Source organism: Lutjanus erythropterus, chromosome 2 (assembly GCF_056507025.1).
Source record: "Lutjanus erythropterus isolate fLutEry1 chromosome 2, fLutEry1.hap2, whole genome shotgun sequence".
In the NCBI taxonomy this organism is placed as follows: Eukaryota; Metazoa; Chordata; class Actinopteri; order Lutjaniformes; family Lutjanidae; genus Lutjanus; species Lutjanus erythropterus.
The window spans coordinates 29,046,874-29,063,034 of NC_139318.1; the positions used below are offsets into that span (position 1 = coordinate 29,046,874).

The 16,161-nt window shown below is 37.8% G+C and overlaps 1 protein-coding gene across 1 annotated transcript; it reads right to left on the reverse strand.

Moving 5' to 3' along the window:
* Window positions 1-302: 302 nt before the first annotated feature.
* LOC146331862 (alpha-1,3-galactosyltransferase 2-like) lies at window positions 303-15,853 on the reverse strand. Its single transcript, XM_084736439.1, has 6 exons — window positions 15,662-15,853; window positions 7,874-7,973; window positions 6,873-6,962; window positions 5,338-5,433; window positions 2,788-2,925; window positions 303-1,779 (listed from the first exon to the last, which is right to left on the reverse strand). The coding sequence occupies exons 2-6, from the start codon at window positions 7,876-7,878 to the stop codon at window positions 1,095-1,097; spliced, it is 1,014 nt and encodes a 337-aa protein (XP_084592565.1). The 5' UTR covers window positions 7,879-7,973; window positions 15,662-15,853; the 3' UTR covers window positions 303-1,094.
* Window positions 15,854-16,161: the final 308 nt, after the last annotated feature.

The following is a 16,161-nucleotide window of genomic DNA, read 5'->3' on the forward strand; positions in this document are numbered from 1 at the left end:
GCTCAAACATGTACGGCTGAATCTCTCACAGTGTTTCCCTTTAACCCTAACGCTAGTCATCCTTATGTGCCCAGCTTTTTCACCAGTCAATCTGGCGCAAACAGCAGTGGTGGGTGGGACGCAAGGCCAGATCCAGATTTTTTTTAAGGAAGAATAAAGAGTAGATGTGCTTCCAGCTACTTTTAAAAAAATATGTGGGAAAACCATTTTAAACGGTGACCAAATATCCCAGTTTGATGGGGACTGTCCCAGTTTCGTGGTTTTTAACATTCACTACAAAAATGTCCCAGTTTCCACCATAATTAAACAGGCTATGAAGGTGCAAAAGCATGCATTGCACCCTCAGTTCAATATTTTGGTTCATGTATGTGCGGCAATACAACATGCAAAAGCACTGGATGAAGGTGAAAATAGATCAGTGGTTGTGGTGACTATTAAATACTTTTTCAGCTAATTACATTGAACTGACATTATTTTAGCAATAATTCTGATGTATCTCCCCTCATACATGGTTACATAGTTTAGTAAATAATGTTACAACACAACAGTGTTTGTACTGCGATCAGTTTCAAGGACAAAAGAAAGCTGGGGAAGAGATGAGGCTTGCTGCCTCGTAAAACAGCAGAGTATGGATTTATAATCCGCCAGTCTGATATGTGTAGAAGTCTGTATGGTTATACTGCAACAGCCTGGCACCACGTTCAGGCAGTTTAAAGAAGGTAAACACAGTGAGTGGCACTTCTCAGAGGCTGACGATTTATCAACATCAGTCCTGCTGCAGCGATTTCATGAGCATAAGACAAGCTTTTCATACAGTGTAAAGCAGCTGTTTTCAGTCACCCACATTCATTCATAGATCAGTGTAAACTGATTATCTGAGTTTCCTGCTTTGGCTGCATGAAGTGTTTTCAGATGCACCCTAAATCAGGTGTGCATTGTCCCTGATTTATAGATCAGGGTATGGCTTAAAAAATTATGATAGAAGTACCAATACCGGTACCTTCAAAGTGACACTGATACTTTGTGAAGAATGCTTGCTGTAATTGGCTGCAAGACGAAAAGGTTCGTGATCTTGCACCTTATTACAAAACACACTAATCTGTGCGAAGTGTATCATAATGTTTTGGTGCCCACAGTAGTCGGTTGACTCGTATGTCTCTCCTGTAGCCGATACTGGTGTCCCAGCAGTACTCTGGAGAGAGCACCCTGCTTGGTTTATGAAGCCACATGTACTTGTTGAGATGACTCTCATCGTGCCACAGAGCCTCCACATTGTTCTCTTTATCCTCCATGATGCCCTGATAGCATGCCTCAGTCAATTTTTTTACACTACTCCACGAGCCTCCAAACACAGCAGCGTGGTAGTAGAAATCCCCAGTCTCCATGTACGCCTTGGACTTTGGGTTCCGGTCATAAGTAAACAACCTTTCTGGGAGGTGGTAGTAGTGGGCGTGGAGCAGAGCCACAGAATCTCCCAGAGCCTCCGAGCCAAATCTCCCAGTAAACACCTGGTCCACGTCGAAGCAGAAGACGTGCGTGCAGCAGTGGCGAATATCCGACTCTATGACATCCGATATCGTCTTCATTCGCATCATAGAGATGTCCTGCCACCTGGAGTGCCTATCCACTTTGACAACCATCATAGTTCTCTGAGGACCAAGCTTAATGTCCGGCATCTTCTCTGGCACGTCCGTAAATACGTAATACTTGACGGGCAAACCCAACATGAAGTGATGCTCTGATGAGTTCAAGAAGGTCTCAAGGTAAGCATCTAGGTACCTTTGGTAGAAGTGGAAACAAGAACAATGTTGTGTTTTATTTTGACATCGTAACTCTGTAGATATAAACAGCTTATCCTAAGGTAACGAAAACACACCCATTCTCTTTTTTCAGGTAGTTATACACTAATGAAAACATACTTACGCATGTTATAATGTATTTCTGCAATATTCTTATACAGTCTTACACACTGGACCTTTAAGATACAGCTCAGCACTCTAGTTTTCTAGTAACAAATCTGCAATAAATGGTGTTTTCTTTGGTCGCCTATACAAATTTTGACAGTTAAGAGTGTATAAGGGCTTATAACATTATGACTGCTGAGAGTGACAGCGTGGATAATTTGATTGACAACATTACACAGTCACTGCGAGTTACAAGCGTGCAGGATATGCCACCACAGCAACGCCGGCTTGTTTAATTCCAGTTTTTCCCAAGATTTGTATATGACTGCCATTCCTGCACACGAGTGAAATTCAAGTTTCATCTTTCCATTCATACCCAATATTTACAATTAGGGGCCACAGTATGCAGAAATATTCAAACAGAATCAACAAAAATAACAATTGTTTTTGCTGCTGCTTGGGATTAGCATAAAGTGGACATGTCTATAAAGGGGAGACCCTTGAGTGGCAGGTCAAAAAAAAAAAAACTTTAAAAATGGCCATGCAAGCTTTTCCTTTGCCAAAATTTAGCCTTAGGTCAGAGCATTACTTAGCCCCCTTTCTGACAGGCTACCATGATACAGATTTTTTAGTTTTATATGATACCAGTATCATATGAAACATCCCTGCAGGTGGTGAAAGTGGTTAGAAGTGGGGTGAGCAACTCTGGAGAAAGAGACTTGATTGTTGTTGCTTTGGTTTGGTGACTTGAACCGAGTTCAACAAAACAATTAAACGCACCCCACCTTTAATAATTGCCACAGTAAAAAACATGAATTGGCAGTTGGCAGACCAGGATGTATTCAGGTGTCAGACAGTTTATCATATTACTATGAAAACAAACCTGCCCACAGCAAACACTGTCAGAGCCACAGAGGATCCTTCAGTCTTGTGCGTCTGGTCATAAAGATCAGGGTCAAACATCCCCTCCCAGATGATGGGAGCTTTCCAAGTTGTGCATGTTTGCACATCACGTCTTGCCCTGAAACAAAAGAAGCCTGTGTGAAAACGTGTATCAGGCTCAAGAAATGACTGAGAAGAGTTTTGTAGTGGGTGTGCAAACTTTGTGGACAAGCTCTTATTTAATAGGTCATGTGCACTTTTTTGGTAGTTTGCATTGCTGTGATGCTGACTGATGGGTTTTAAATATTTGTTTCTGCCAGAAGCCATTTTTGTGCAACTGTCCAGTTTATTCCACTCTGACCTCAGTTGTGCTGACTGTGTGAAGATTTTTTTAAAGTGAACATAGTATTGATAAATACATACATATAAATACATAATAAATGTAATACAAGAAAAATTCTCTTATTCAATGCAAATTATCCTCTAAGTAATGTATGTATATATATACACACACACATATACCAAGGAAGCTGCCTTGCCCCTCTGCTGTTCTCCCTATACATGCTGCCTCTCGGTAATATCATCAGGAAATACAATGTTAATTTCCATAACTACGCTGATGACACACAACTGTATATATCCGTAGAGCGAAATGACATAGATGCTGTACGCTCCCTCACTACCTGCCTCTCAGCAATAAATAACTGGATGAGCAATAATTTTCTAAAATTAAATGAGGACAAGACAGAAATTTTATTAGTCGGCCCCTTATCAAAAAGGAAGGACCTGCTGGAAAAAACTGGCCATTTGTCCTCCTGGGTAAAACCAGAAGTAACGAGTCTGGGGGTTATCTTAGACTCTGAACTCAGTTTTACCCCCCACATAAATAAACTGACCAAGGTGGCATTTTTCCACCTTAGAAACATTGCCAAGGTACGGCCATTCCTGAGTCAGCAAGATGCTGAAAAACTAATCCATGTTTTTGTGTCAAGCAGATTGGACTATTGCAACGCACTATTTACAGGTCTTCCAAAAAAGTCCATTGACAGGCTACAACTAATTCAAAATTCGGCTGCTAGATTACTGACCAAAACAAAGAAGAGAGAACATATCACTCCAGTTCTAGCCACATTGCACTGGCTTCCTGTGTCTGCCAGAATTGACTTTAAAGTGTCCCTGCTTGTATACAAAGCTCTCAATGACCTAGGACCATCCTACATTAGAGACTCTCTGCTGTTCTATGTTCCATCAAGACCTCTCAGTTCCTCCACTGCTGGGTTTTTAGACGCCCAAAACTATAACAAAAAGAAAATTGGAGATGCAGCTTTTTTCAGCTATGCTCCCAAACTGTGGAACAGCCTACCCGAACACATCAGAGAGGCAGGCTCTGTTGAGACATTCAAACGGCAGTTAAAGACACATCTTTTCAACCGAGCCTTCACAGTAGTATGAAAGTAGTACAAAGGCTAAGTTAGTTAGTTCCTCTCCTTTTTTTTTTTTTTTTTTTTTTTTACTCCATGTCCAATGGCTTTTTCTATATTGTCATTTTATACTATCTTTAGTATCATCATTATGTGTATGTTGTATGTATGCATTGCATATGTGTGTGTGTGTGCATGTATGTATATATGTATATATATATATATACATATGTATATATATATGCACATATATTCTTTTTAATCTTCTTTAAATTGTGCTATTCTTGCTTAATTTTTATTGTATGTATATATATATTTGTACTTTTTACTCCAATTCTTCATAGTCTCTATTATGTGAAGCACTTTGAGCTGCATGCTTTGTATGAAAGGTGCTATATAAATAAAGCTTATTATTATTATTATATATACACATATGTGTGTGTATGTTTGTGTGTGTGTCTGCATGTGTGTGTATAGATACTTCCTCTAAGCGCAACAGTACAATGCAACATTGAGCAATACAACACCTTTTTTTCCGCTTATTGGTTTCTTCATTTCCTCTATTTAGAATTTGCTTGTGAGTGAACATCTCTAATCTTTGGCTGAAGTAAAATGTATTCTCACCTGTCTGTGCAACAACTTGAGCTTTTCACTCCTACCTGCTATCTTTGTGCAACGCTGGGCCGATTAGCACCTTCCTTTCAAATGTATTAAACATGGATGCAGTCACAGACACCACAAATTATTTTTAGGCTGGGTAAATCGCAATGGGTGTGCTAAATTAACCTATTTATATTTTCTCCTCCCAGTATTTTGCACATTAGGGTAGACCTGCCCCATGTTGCATATTCATTGAGGCAAACATACTAAATGGAAAATGCATGGTGTTAGACTCTATCAGTATAAAAACACACGTTCACATCTTCTCAGTAGTTGGGTTTAACCCACTAAAAAAGGGAAATGCAATCACAGCTTGGTTTTCTGTCTGGTGTGATCAAACCTGTGACTTCTCAATAAGTCAAACCTCTACGCTGGTGATGAAAAGCCAAAAACACTTAATCAGGGAACTGACACCTTGGTTTGAGTGGTTGTCTTATGACTGTCTGTATCTTCTTGCAGCCAAAACTTACATGAGGTCAAGCTTGCTATCCACACTGTTGTCCAGCGACAGCATCTCCGCACTTTCCAAAGAGCATTTGTCCATCGGCAGGAGGCCTATTAAAATTCTGACGTCAAAAACAGGTCATAGTTATTTTAAAAATCCCAACAAAGTTCTAATAAAGTAATGTTTGCGATTTGGCTTACTTGCTGACTTGCTTTGGCTCAAATCTTGAACGAGATTTACTTCAGAACATTGAATTCACATCTCAGAACGGTTAGTCTGTTGTCCACAAGAGTTTTGAATTTCTCATTCTTTCAAGGAAACTGCTCTTGTTTTTTAAGTTTGCACAATCAACACTTGTATATGGCTTGTTGATCAAAACTGATGAGATGTTTCTCAGTGAAACTGTCAAATCTTTTAAACTTTTAAACAGTCATCATTTGAGTCATCACATGCAGAATGATTCATTCAATTATCAATATCCGTCAGACACAGAGGTATATTCATGGAGGTTGTCTGTATTTGACTTTACATGAAAGTTTAAAGGTTGAATTTTCTGTAACCATTTATGCACATGTAACCAGGACCACTTCTTTAAAATGACCATGAGAGTTTTATTTTCAGTTAGACTGTAACCATCAATAAGAGGAAAAGCCTGAACTTCCCACTACACCCCGTATCTCTGACATTGTTACACTGTGACATACGTACGAATGCGCACATCTCTTTTCTGTGTACTAAAGTGTTGTACAGTATTGACTTTTCCCAGTAAACCTTTACTGTGACTGCTGTTGAAATCTGAATCTACAAAGCTCAGCGTGATACACAATAGCATTCAACTTCTGTCCGTTTAAATGCTATTCTCATACATACATTATATGTGTATATTTCCTACTCTTTTATAGTTCAGTAAGTTGTCAGTGTGACACAAAACTAGGTTTTGAAACATGAATAAAATGTTTTGGGTGAATTACTATATTTTGCAAACATGCTATAGAGTTGTGCTGTCCTCTTAAACAGATGTGACAATTGCACTTCCAGTTTAGAGAATATTAAGACTGCTTTGAAAAATGAGCCAAAACAATTGAGAAAACCTGTAATGAACTTACACTGAGCAGCCAGTTTGTTAGGTACACCTAGCTAAAGTAATGCAGTCTAATACAACAGCCCTGCAATAAATCCTCCCTTCTTCACGGCTATGATTACAGTTAGAATGAATTCTTAATTACAGTTCTTGTTCTAACTGTTTATGTTATTTAGCCTGCCCTCATTGATGAAAATGCGGCGGACAAAATAAGACAAACAACCCTTAGTATACAGCAAAATAATCTAACACCAAACCCCAACTACATCCTCCAAAATGGCTGTGAAGATGAATCAACACGTCTCTGAAACAGTTTCAACATAAACTGAAAGTTATAACCTTCATGAAGGCAGGATTTAATGCAGACATATTTTATAAAACTGCATTATTTTAGCCAGGTCCCCCTGCACTAATAAACTGACAGCTGATTGCATGCTGTGTCACTTCATTCTTAAATACAGACTTGTTAGGAAACTCACTTTAAAGATGGATCCATGAAGTAGAACACACAGAGCGCAATAGGGCAACAAAGCATACACTTCAAAACGCTCTTCATCTTCTGAATGTGTCTGCAGGAATGAATTCAGGACAGATTAAAAATTCAATGAAAAACAGCACAATAACATAAATATTAAGTTGTGGTAACACTTTATAATAACCATCAATAATAAATGGCAAACTGATAACTTTAGTTAATTGTTATATTCATGTTAAAACATTGAAATTATGTTTTTATATGTTTATGTTTATTTTTATTTATTAGATTTCTAAACATCAGTTGCATATCTTTAAAAGGCATCCGAATAGTGTTTATAGATGAACTGCACACTATTTATTAACCATTTATAAAGTATTATAAACGTTAGTTGCAACTTTACAATAGCATCAAAATTGTGTCTACAGATTAACTACACAGTATTAATTATTATTAATTATTAATTAAGTATTATAAGCATCAATTTTAACTTTTCAGTAACCATCCATACAGAAACCAAAAAAAAACAAAAAATCATGCTTTGGGTTAAAATAAATAGTTACTTACTTAAGTAAATTCATGTACGTAATGTAATGTACAAAAGTTACATAAATAAGCACATAACGTTATTAGAATCATCAGTTGCAACTTCCCAACAGCCATCCAAATAAAAACCCATAAAAACCCAAACTGTGACAAATATCTGTAATTAATATATGTATAAAAATATATGTAATTATTTCATAGGGATTTATTAATTACTTGGTAATCATTAATAAATACTTAATATAGTATCTAAAACTTATATTGTGCACCATGATACAATATATAATTTCTAAACACATTATTTTATATTTCACACAAAACAATACATAATTATCATTTAATTATTTGTTAACAGTGAAATCAGTATTAACTAAAGTTTCATCAACTATCACTTCAGCATATATTAATGATGGTTATTATAAAGCGTTACCAAAGTGGTATTTTAAAGATGTACGTTACCTCATTATTGACAAACGCTGGTGTCCAGGTTCAGAAGGCCATGAAGTCACTTGTCAAAGAGAGGGAGGGCAGCTGTACACTCATGGATAAAACTGCAACTCTGAGATAAGAGACGGAGGGTTTCAACAAAAATTCTACATACATCTTTTCATATTGAGGCTGATTAGAGAGTTTTGGTATTGAGTCCACCAAAAAACAACAACAACAACAACAACAACAACAACACTTTTTTCATTTTCTTAAACATGTATTTATATGAATAACGCTGTTAACAATTTAACAATATCAGTCAAGTTCTTGAAAGCAAATGTTTTAACACAAGGAGCCATACAGAATTTTACAGAGTGTATTTAAATAAAATACACTCTAAATCAGATAAATCAGATTATGATTTACTACATTTTACAATTGCTTTGTCTCAGTTTCAATTTTCAAAACACTTATTGTAACACAAAATTAATTCACCATTTGGTGTTACAACAAGTGTTACTGTAACATAAAATGATTCATTTTCAAATTAGGTAATAAATATGCAGTAAGTTTATCAGAGCATCACAACATTGTTTACACTCACCGCTGGAAATTTAATCATTGTTGCATTTTAAAATAAGATCAGATGAGATAAGGGAGAATTTTATTTGTCACATGGGGAAATGTTGTACAGCAGTTGCAGTACAAAGTAGGACAGAGTGCATATTTTAAGACAGTTACTGACTGACTGATTTAAAATGATGACCTGAACTTCACTGCATCATTTCAGTTTTTCTGTGCTGACAATACTGTGAAACATTACTGTAAACGACAAGGTACACTACAAGGCCTACACTGCAACATTTTAACAGTAATCAAAAAGAGAGAAATCATTTCTTTGTCCTTTTTTTTAACATACATTCTCTCTTCCCCATACTTTTCAAATATATGACAGTGGTGGTGAAGTCATAAAATAATTATATTACAGTGCATCAAAAATGATTTCAAACACACATTGCGATGATTCGATGAGCAGCAGACGTGTGTTACTATGAGCTGTTATTCTGTGTGGTTGTGATATGGAGTTTCCACAGATAAGAGTTCAGGTGGTTTGGCGCGCTGCGTGATGGGTTTTGCAAACCGAAACTCTTTTGTTGCTAAGAACTGAACGAAAGCAGTTGAAAAATGTGAAAAGGAAAAAACTGAAAACAAAAAAACCCCTTTCTGATCAGTTGATGAGGGACTGAAGCCCAGATGTTGGATGTGAGCTTTGGGTGTTTGACAGTTTGACATTCTGGACACATTTTGGTGTCTACTACCAGAGAGTGGAAAGATTACAGCCACGCCTGTAATAATTTATTTATGTTAAATATGCACCTTTGCTAACTGGTGAATTATGACAGCAACCTCAGGGCACTTCAGCATATTTACAACATGAAATATTAATACGCCTCCATTTCGTCAGCTGTTCATGTTTGTTTGTTTTTGTTTTTTTTGCATCAAAGAATCATTTAATTCCTGATCAAATCGAACAAAGGCAAAAACAGACAGATTCATAGATGAATAATCCATAAGCAAAACATTACTAAAACACAAACAATGCCTTCCAACCGTAGTAAGATAGTAGGGGAGACAAAAAGCTATTTTCTTAAAAATCAGAAGTTCTTTATAGAATAACATAGGTCTCTATGTACTGTGCAGTCAGCTGCGAGACAAGTGCAGAAGGACCATCTAAAAAGTGCAACGCTGAAAAGAGATACTTCAATTCAATAACCTCATTTTTACACAGTGTCGTGTCCCCAAAGTTACTTCACGCTTCAAAGATCTCCTGCTGGCAAAGGCAACCTGTTGAACTGTTTTAAATGCAGACATAACACTATTTGTATCACAATCTATGAGTTTCTGAGACATCTAGTAAGACTATCAGTGCACTGCAGGCAGCTTTTTTTTTTGTCAGCAAAATCTTTAATTAATTAATTTTGAAAAAGTGATAGTAAGAATAACAGTTATTTTGTTACAAATATTTCAATATGAATATTTGCTGTATTGAAATAACCTATAATTACCTAATATTATTATCATATTTAATTGTAAAATCATGTTGAAAATGTACGTATAAAATATGATACAGTTGGTACATAAGATAATTTATTGGTGAATCTATTCATTATTCTAATGAATACAATGATGCAATCTACATTATTCAACCACAACCACAAATACACTGTTAAATAAACTCATTCAAGATTGACATATCATCTTAAAATAAATTTAGAGTGGAAATTTAGATATTTCTATACATTTTTATATATGCCGCCTGCTCTTATTATAATCACTTGGATTTTTGCAAACAATTATTGGCATTAATTGATCTCAACTAAATCAATTCCTTGATTATCATAATCTGTATGTTATATCGACCAGTTTAGATTATCCCGACCAAGCTGGTTTTGCAGAACACAAGACGAAATAAAAAGGATGCTGTTTGAAAAAAGAAGAACCAAACTATTTGAAATGTGCTAACTTTTACAAAAGCAATGTTTGTTTGTTTTTTTGTTTTTTCTAAAATAGAAACTACTGTGATCAATGAATTTGATATCGAATACTATATAAAAAGAAGTCGTATATGTAAATGATATATAAAACAAAAAATAGAATTGGACATCTGGCACTTAATTGATATGTCAAGCTTTACAGGGTTGAGAGATGCTGGATTATTAAAATGACATTATCATATTATCAGATTTCAGCTCGCCTACATATGTCCTGACCTGACAAATGGAACAATGCAGAAGGTTTTATTTGTACAAGAATCACACGGGTATTTTAAGCTGCTATAGCACAGGACAAATTTCAGACTTGTTCTGTCTATATAAAGCAGACATGGGCAACCGGCGGCCCACGGGCTGCATACGGCCCCCGTCCTCGTTCACTGCGGCCCTCAGTCAATTTCCAAATATCAATACATTGTTGGTTCCACAGATGTCAACAGCAAGCAGGCTGTTCGAGTACATCTGAACCAGCTACCAACTGTAATGAAACTATATTAGAGTCTATTGTACGGCAGCAGAAGAAGCCACAAGTACCACCAGATGCAGATTTGTTTCGTCGCGTGTGCGCCACGGTTTTGCTCCGTCCTCTGCACGGCTGCAAACCCCATTAGCAGGCGTTTGTTTTGCCCGCCTGATCATGTTTACTTGCTCAGATTTTGTTGATCAGGTCCTCTTTTATTACCCTTTGTGTTTCTAGCATGGATAAGCAGACTGTGTGGTTAAATAGTGTCTTTTCTGTCTGTCTTTATGATCGTGAGTCTGCACAGGGTCTTTTATTTTGAAAATTAACCTGATTCCCCCTCCCTTTTCTGTGTCTGACTTGCTGCCCGTCCGATCTGCTGCGCGCTAATTGACGCAGCATCCATCAAAAATAGACTTGGCGCATATTTGAAGTGCAGCGGACCGTCGAGCCGATCACTGCCTTTCTCCTGTCAATTTTTCTTTTCTTTCTTTTTTTTTAATTATATTTTTATTTGTCTTCTGCGGCTCTGTGGTTTGTTTGAAACATGCCATGGAATAATGCAAACATGAATGTTAGCTGTTGGTGATCTGTTTTTGCCATTAGCAAATGGTGATTTCTGAGAGCCCATTCTATGGAAAAAGTGGTTTATCACTCAGGAATGTGTTTTTTTTTCCAAGGTTAAGTTCATTAACGGAATATAAGTATTACTAAATGCATTTGAACATGAAAAAATATAGAGTGCATGTCCTTTTCATTAAATTTTTAGGTATAATTTTCCTGTATCCTACTGGTGGAAGTGCACGGTTAAAATGTGGCCCTCTGGTAGTGAGGATAAAATATTTGTGGCCCTCTCTGTCATTAAAGTTGCCCATCCCTGATATAAAGTGTCAACATCACGAATAAATTTAAATTGCAAAGGAGGTGGGCTGTGAAGCAGTATTTTCACATCTTAAGGTTTAAAGTTATATAAAGCATTGTTTAGTTATACTGTAGACATGTACATATGCAGTGTCATTAACTACATTTTGGGATTTTAAAGTACAACTGAATCAATTTATTGGTGTGTGGAGCCCAGAAACCCAAAGACAAACGCGTCTATTTTAAATGGGGAGTCTGTCTGGAGTCTGGGATGTCCGTGATGTGAGCCTTTCGTTTTTAAACAATGCTGGAAACCTGCTCTTTTAAAGAATCAACTGGCATGTGAGATTCAGATGAGACTAATAATGTTTTCAGTAGCTGTGTTAAATGCACGTTTGAAACTTCAGTGATCCCATGATGTAATGTTTTCAAGTTATTCAGTTATTCTCATTTAAAATGTACAAAAACACATTTTGATGTTCTTAAATCATTTAGAATTTATCCTGATTATTTCTGCTTAGTAGTTGCTGAAATACCAATATCTACATATATTTTTTCAAATTATGTTGTTTTCTTTAGTTTGCATTAATTCATTGATTAGACCACATTATTTGTGCTGAAAGCCCAGTCTGGTTGTGGCTCAAAGATTTCCTTTATTTCTTTTCCTCACAGCTGCTACTTTCAATAACATTTTTCATTTATTTTGATTTACTTTGGTTTTTTGTCCTTTTATGCCACCATGGCATCTGTCAAAGTGGGCGTGTTATGAGGGGGCGTGTTTTGGACTCTGCAGCCGCTTACTCCCGTTGCTGCCATGACGATGGGCGTGGTTTGGTGGGTCTGCAAGGCTGCAGCTGGACCCTCCTCGTACAAAGCTTCTCCATCACTTCATCACCATCACTCCAGGACTCCTGCAGTGCCTCCCCATGGGAACACATGGTAACTGGCATCTGCCGACCACTGCCCCACCTACGGGTCAAATAAAAACCTGCTGCTTCCTCTGGAACAGAAAAGGCTAAGGGAGTAAAGCTTGACAGGAAACACTACTTGGACTCATCAGGCGGTTAAATGTTTCTGAAGCATTGTTCTGGCAACTCCTGCAGCCGAACTGACACCAAATGTACCAGTTCATCGTTCACGCCAGGAAAGCCGGGGGAGGACCCCTGCTGCCTGGGCCGCACAGGGCCTCCATACACTTGATCTTCAGCTTCACTCTGCAGAAGAGGCTCAACACAGGAGGTCAGCAGTTACCGGTTTTAAGCCCTTTCTCAACGGATGGACGACAGACATATCCCCAGGGACATCCCATATAAGGATCTGCCATCGTGCAAAAGGCTAGTCAACCACCAACAGCTTCGCTATAAGGACGTCTGCAGAAAAGACCTCAAGACTTTAACATCAACCCTGCCACCTGGGAAGACGCTGCTCGGGACTGGATTCACCGGCAGCAGGAACTCCTTAGGGGGCTGCTGACATATGAAACTTCTTCAGCTCAACACAGAGAAGCAAAAACAACGAAGAGGAAGAAACAACAAGAGGACACCACCACACCAGTGACATCATCTAGGCCGGCCTAGACATGAAACGCCTGCAGCTGAGCCTGCCTCTCCTAGACTGGGCACTGTGCTAAAGCCTAACTCCTAGGCACAGGAAATCTGTGGTCCTCCGAGACAGCGATCCAGTTCTCTTTGCGATGAGGATTCCATTTTACATTGTGTTGTGATCGATTAGTTCCTGAGTTACTGGCCTGACCCTTGAGAGCTGGTTTCTGAAAGCATGGAGTGCTCGGAGAACAAATTGACAGGAAGCAGAGCTCAGTTCAACGGTGTTCTAACAATGGCATACACAGGACAATATGCAAACAAGATAAAGCTCGAGATAAGTGAGTACATGGAAACAAAGGAGTAGCCATTTGAGGTCAAGACTAACAGCTTGTGCAGCCATGAGTCAAGATCATGTCTGCACATGTCTGCATGCTTCAAAAGCAAGAAGAACGGGGTTATGTTATGGAAAAGGCGCAGCAAGAGGGGAGGGATGGTAGAGACTTGTCCCTGAAAATATTGGGACTGGGATTACTTTATTGTCACTTGCAACAATTGTGATCAAAAAATTTAAATATAACTACTGTTGTCTGTCAGTATGGTGTCAATGTTAAAGGAACAATGCATTTTAAAGTTCTGAATAATTGCGTGCTCCTCCACATTATGCCTCACAAAGTTCAGTTCACTGTCTACCTATAGATACAGGTCTCGTTTACTGAAAAATATTTAAAATATGAATAAAACCAGAGTGAGCCTGAGGTGGTAGCAAACTAAACACCTGGTTAGGACCCCCATGGTCACCAGAGGACCCCCTAGAGTGTTTCAAATGAGTTTTTTTGTGATGTATTATTGTCAGTTGTAACCATTCAAAACACAGAGCCAATATTGCCCCAGCCCAACTTTATCAGTCTACACTGGTATCAGCTTATAATTTATTAGTCAGAAGCTTGGCCACACTCCTCATTCAAAGTTTTTTCTTTATTTTTTACAAGAAAAGGTTCAGATTACACCGACAGTATCCAAAGCTGCCACCACAGAACAAGCGGTTACTCTTATCTAATCTAAAATACCAAAGAGCAAAAAACTTTGCTTGTAGGCTGATAGCTGCGTGGGAGAAAACTGTGAGTCGACAACAACAAACTGAAAAGACTCTGCTCTTGCGATCAGATGTAATAGGTCTTTGATTGCAAGTGCAGAAGACAGTGTGCAAGTTTTTTTAAGAGTCTAAAATATATGAAAATATTTTGCCTTGCTTTTGCATTTTTTGCTTGCTACATAATTCTATACAATTCCATATTTTATAGAATTCATATCTCAAATATTAATACAATGTAGAAAAATAATAAAAATAAATAAATAATTTTAAAAAAACACTGAATGAGAGGATGTGTCAAACTCTTGACAGATACTGTTATATCAATATGTAGCATTTTATGCATATTTGATCGGTTTTCTTAATTCAAGTTGGTCTTTGTCCGGGGTTTCCTGTTGTCATTTATTATTATTGTTAAAAATAAAGTCCAAGTTTTAAAGTTTACTGTTTCACTGCCCTGTCATCATTTTGGATATTCTTAATAATTCAGGATTGTCAGGCCAATATACTGACATTTATTTTTTCCACTCCTTAAATACAGGTGTTTGTACTCGCAACAAAAATCCAGCCTCCATCAGACTCTAATAAGTGTTGTGTAAACAACACAGTACCAACTGATAAAACCGATGATGGGTGTGTTTATTAGTAGGTTTGCATGTGATCGAGCATTAACAACAGTCAGGTAATCATTGTTGTCTCTGAGGTGGTGGCCCCCCAAAATTCAATTCTACTCTGTTCCCTATAAAGTCTTATGGGCCAGCCCTGAAATACGTCTGCTTAATCTGAATATATTTTTATTATTTTTAACCACAATCAATGTATATTGAATGCTGGTAAAACTCGACTTTTAAAACAAATGTTCAATATTTATTTTTTCCTTTAAAAATGTTTAGCTTGATTTCCCGTTTCCCCTCACGCTGGTCGCTTAATAGCCCACGTTTTATCAGTGTAATGAATCCCGGGAGGAGAAATCAGATTATGGCCCACAAACTGTATCAGGAAGTAAAGCCATATGTCGTCGTTTCGGGGGGGAATGAAGAAGCTAAACACATGTAAACGAGAAAATTCAATAGGCAGATTAAAACCTCCCCTTACATTTCTAAGAAAATAATCTAAACGTCTCATGAAGTCCTCGTAGTTTTGGAAAACACAGCTCGCGTTGCACACTTGTCGTTATACACAAACCTGTCTAGACTTAAACACAAATCTTCAAAACACTTTTTCTCCTTGCAGCATATTTTCTACTGAGTAAACTGTAGCCACACAGCCCACAACATATTAAAACTGTCTTTCAGTGTGTTGATAACCTACCTGTGAGTCGCCGTCACCGGATTAAATCCATAATTGGTCCAAAATATCCACGCAGGCCAATGATAACTGAAGCTGAGCTGTGTGTGAGACTGACGCACGCAGCCTGTCGGTGAGGTAAAGTGCGGTGCGGCTCTGTCTGCTGGCTGCTCTCTTCTCATGTTCACATCACTCAGCAGGGAGTGGCTCCTCACGAGCCGCACACACACACAGCACACAGTGAGTTAAACCAACACGGGTCTCCTCCGACACAGGTGAGCCCAGAGTGACTGAAACTGTCCGACCTGCTGCTGCTGTTCACCTGCTGTGTGTGTGTTTTTCTTTTTTTTTTCTTTTTTTTTGTTTTCCACGAAAATTCTCAAAGTGTCCCTGATCTCTCAAGGCCATCTGACACAGAAGACAACAAATCGACAGGGACACATTTAAATTTTAAAAGTAAACATTTCCTGTAATTCAGTTTAAAAATGGCACTGTGGGAAAGTGTCTAAGTGGAAACTTGGCTG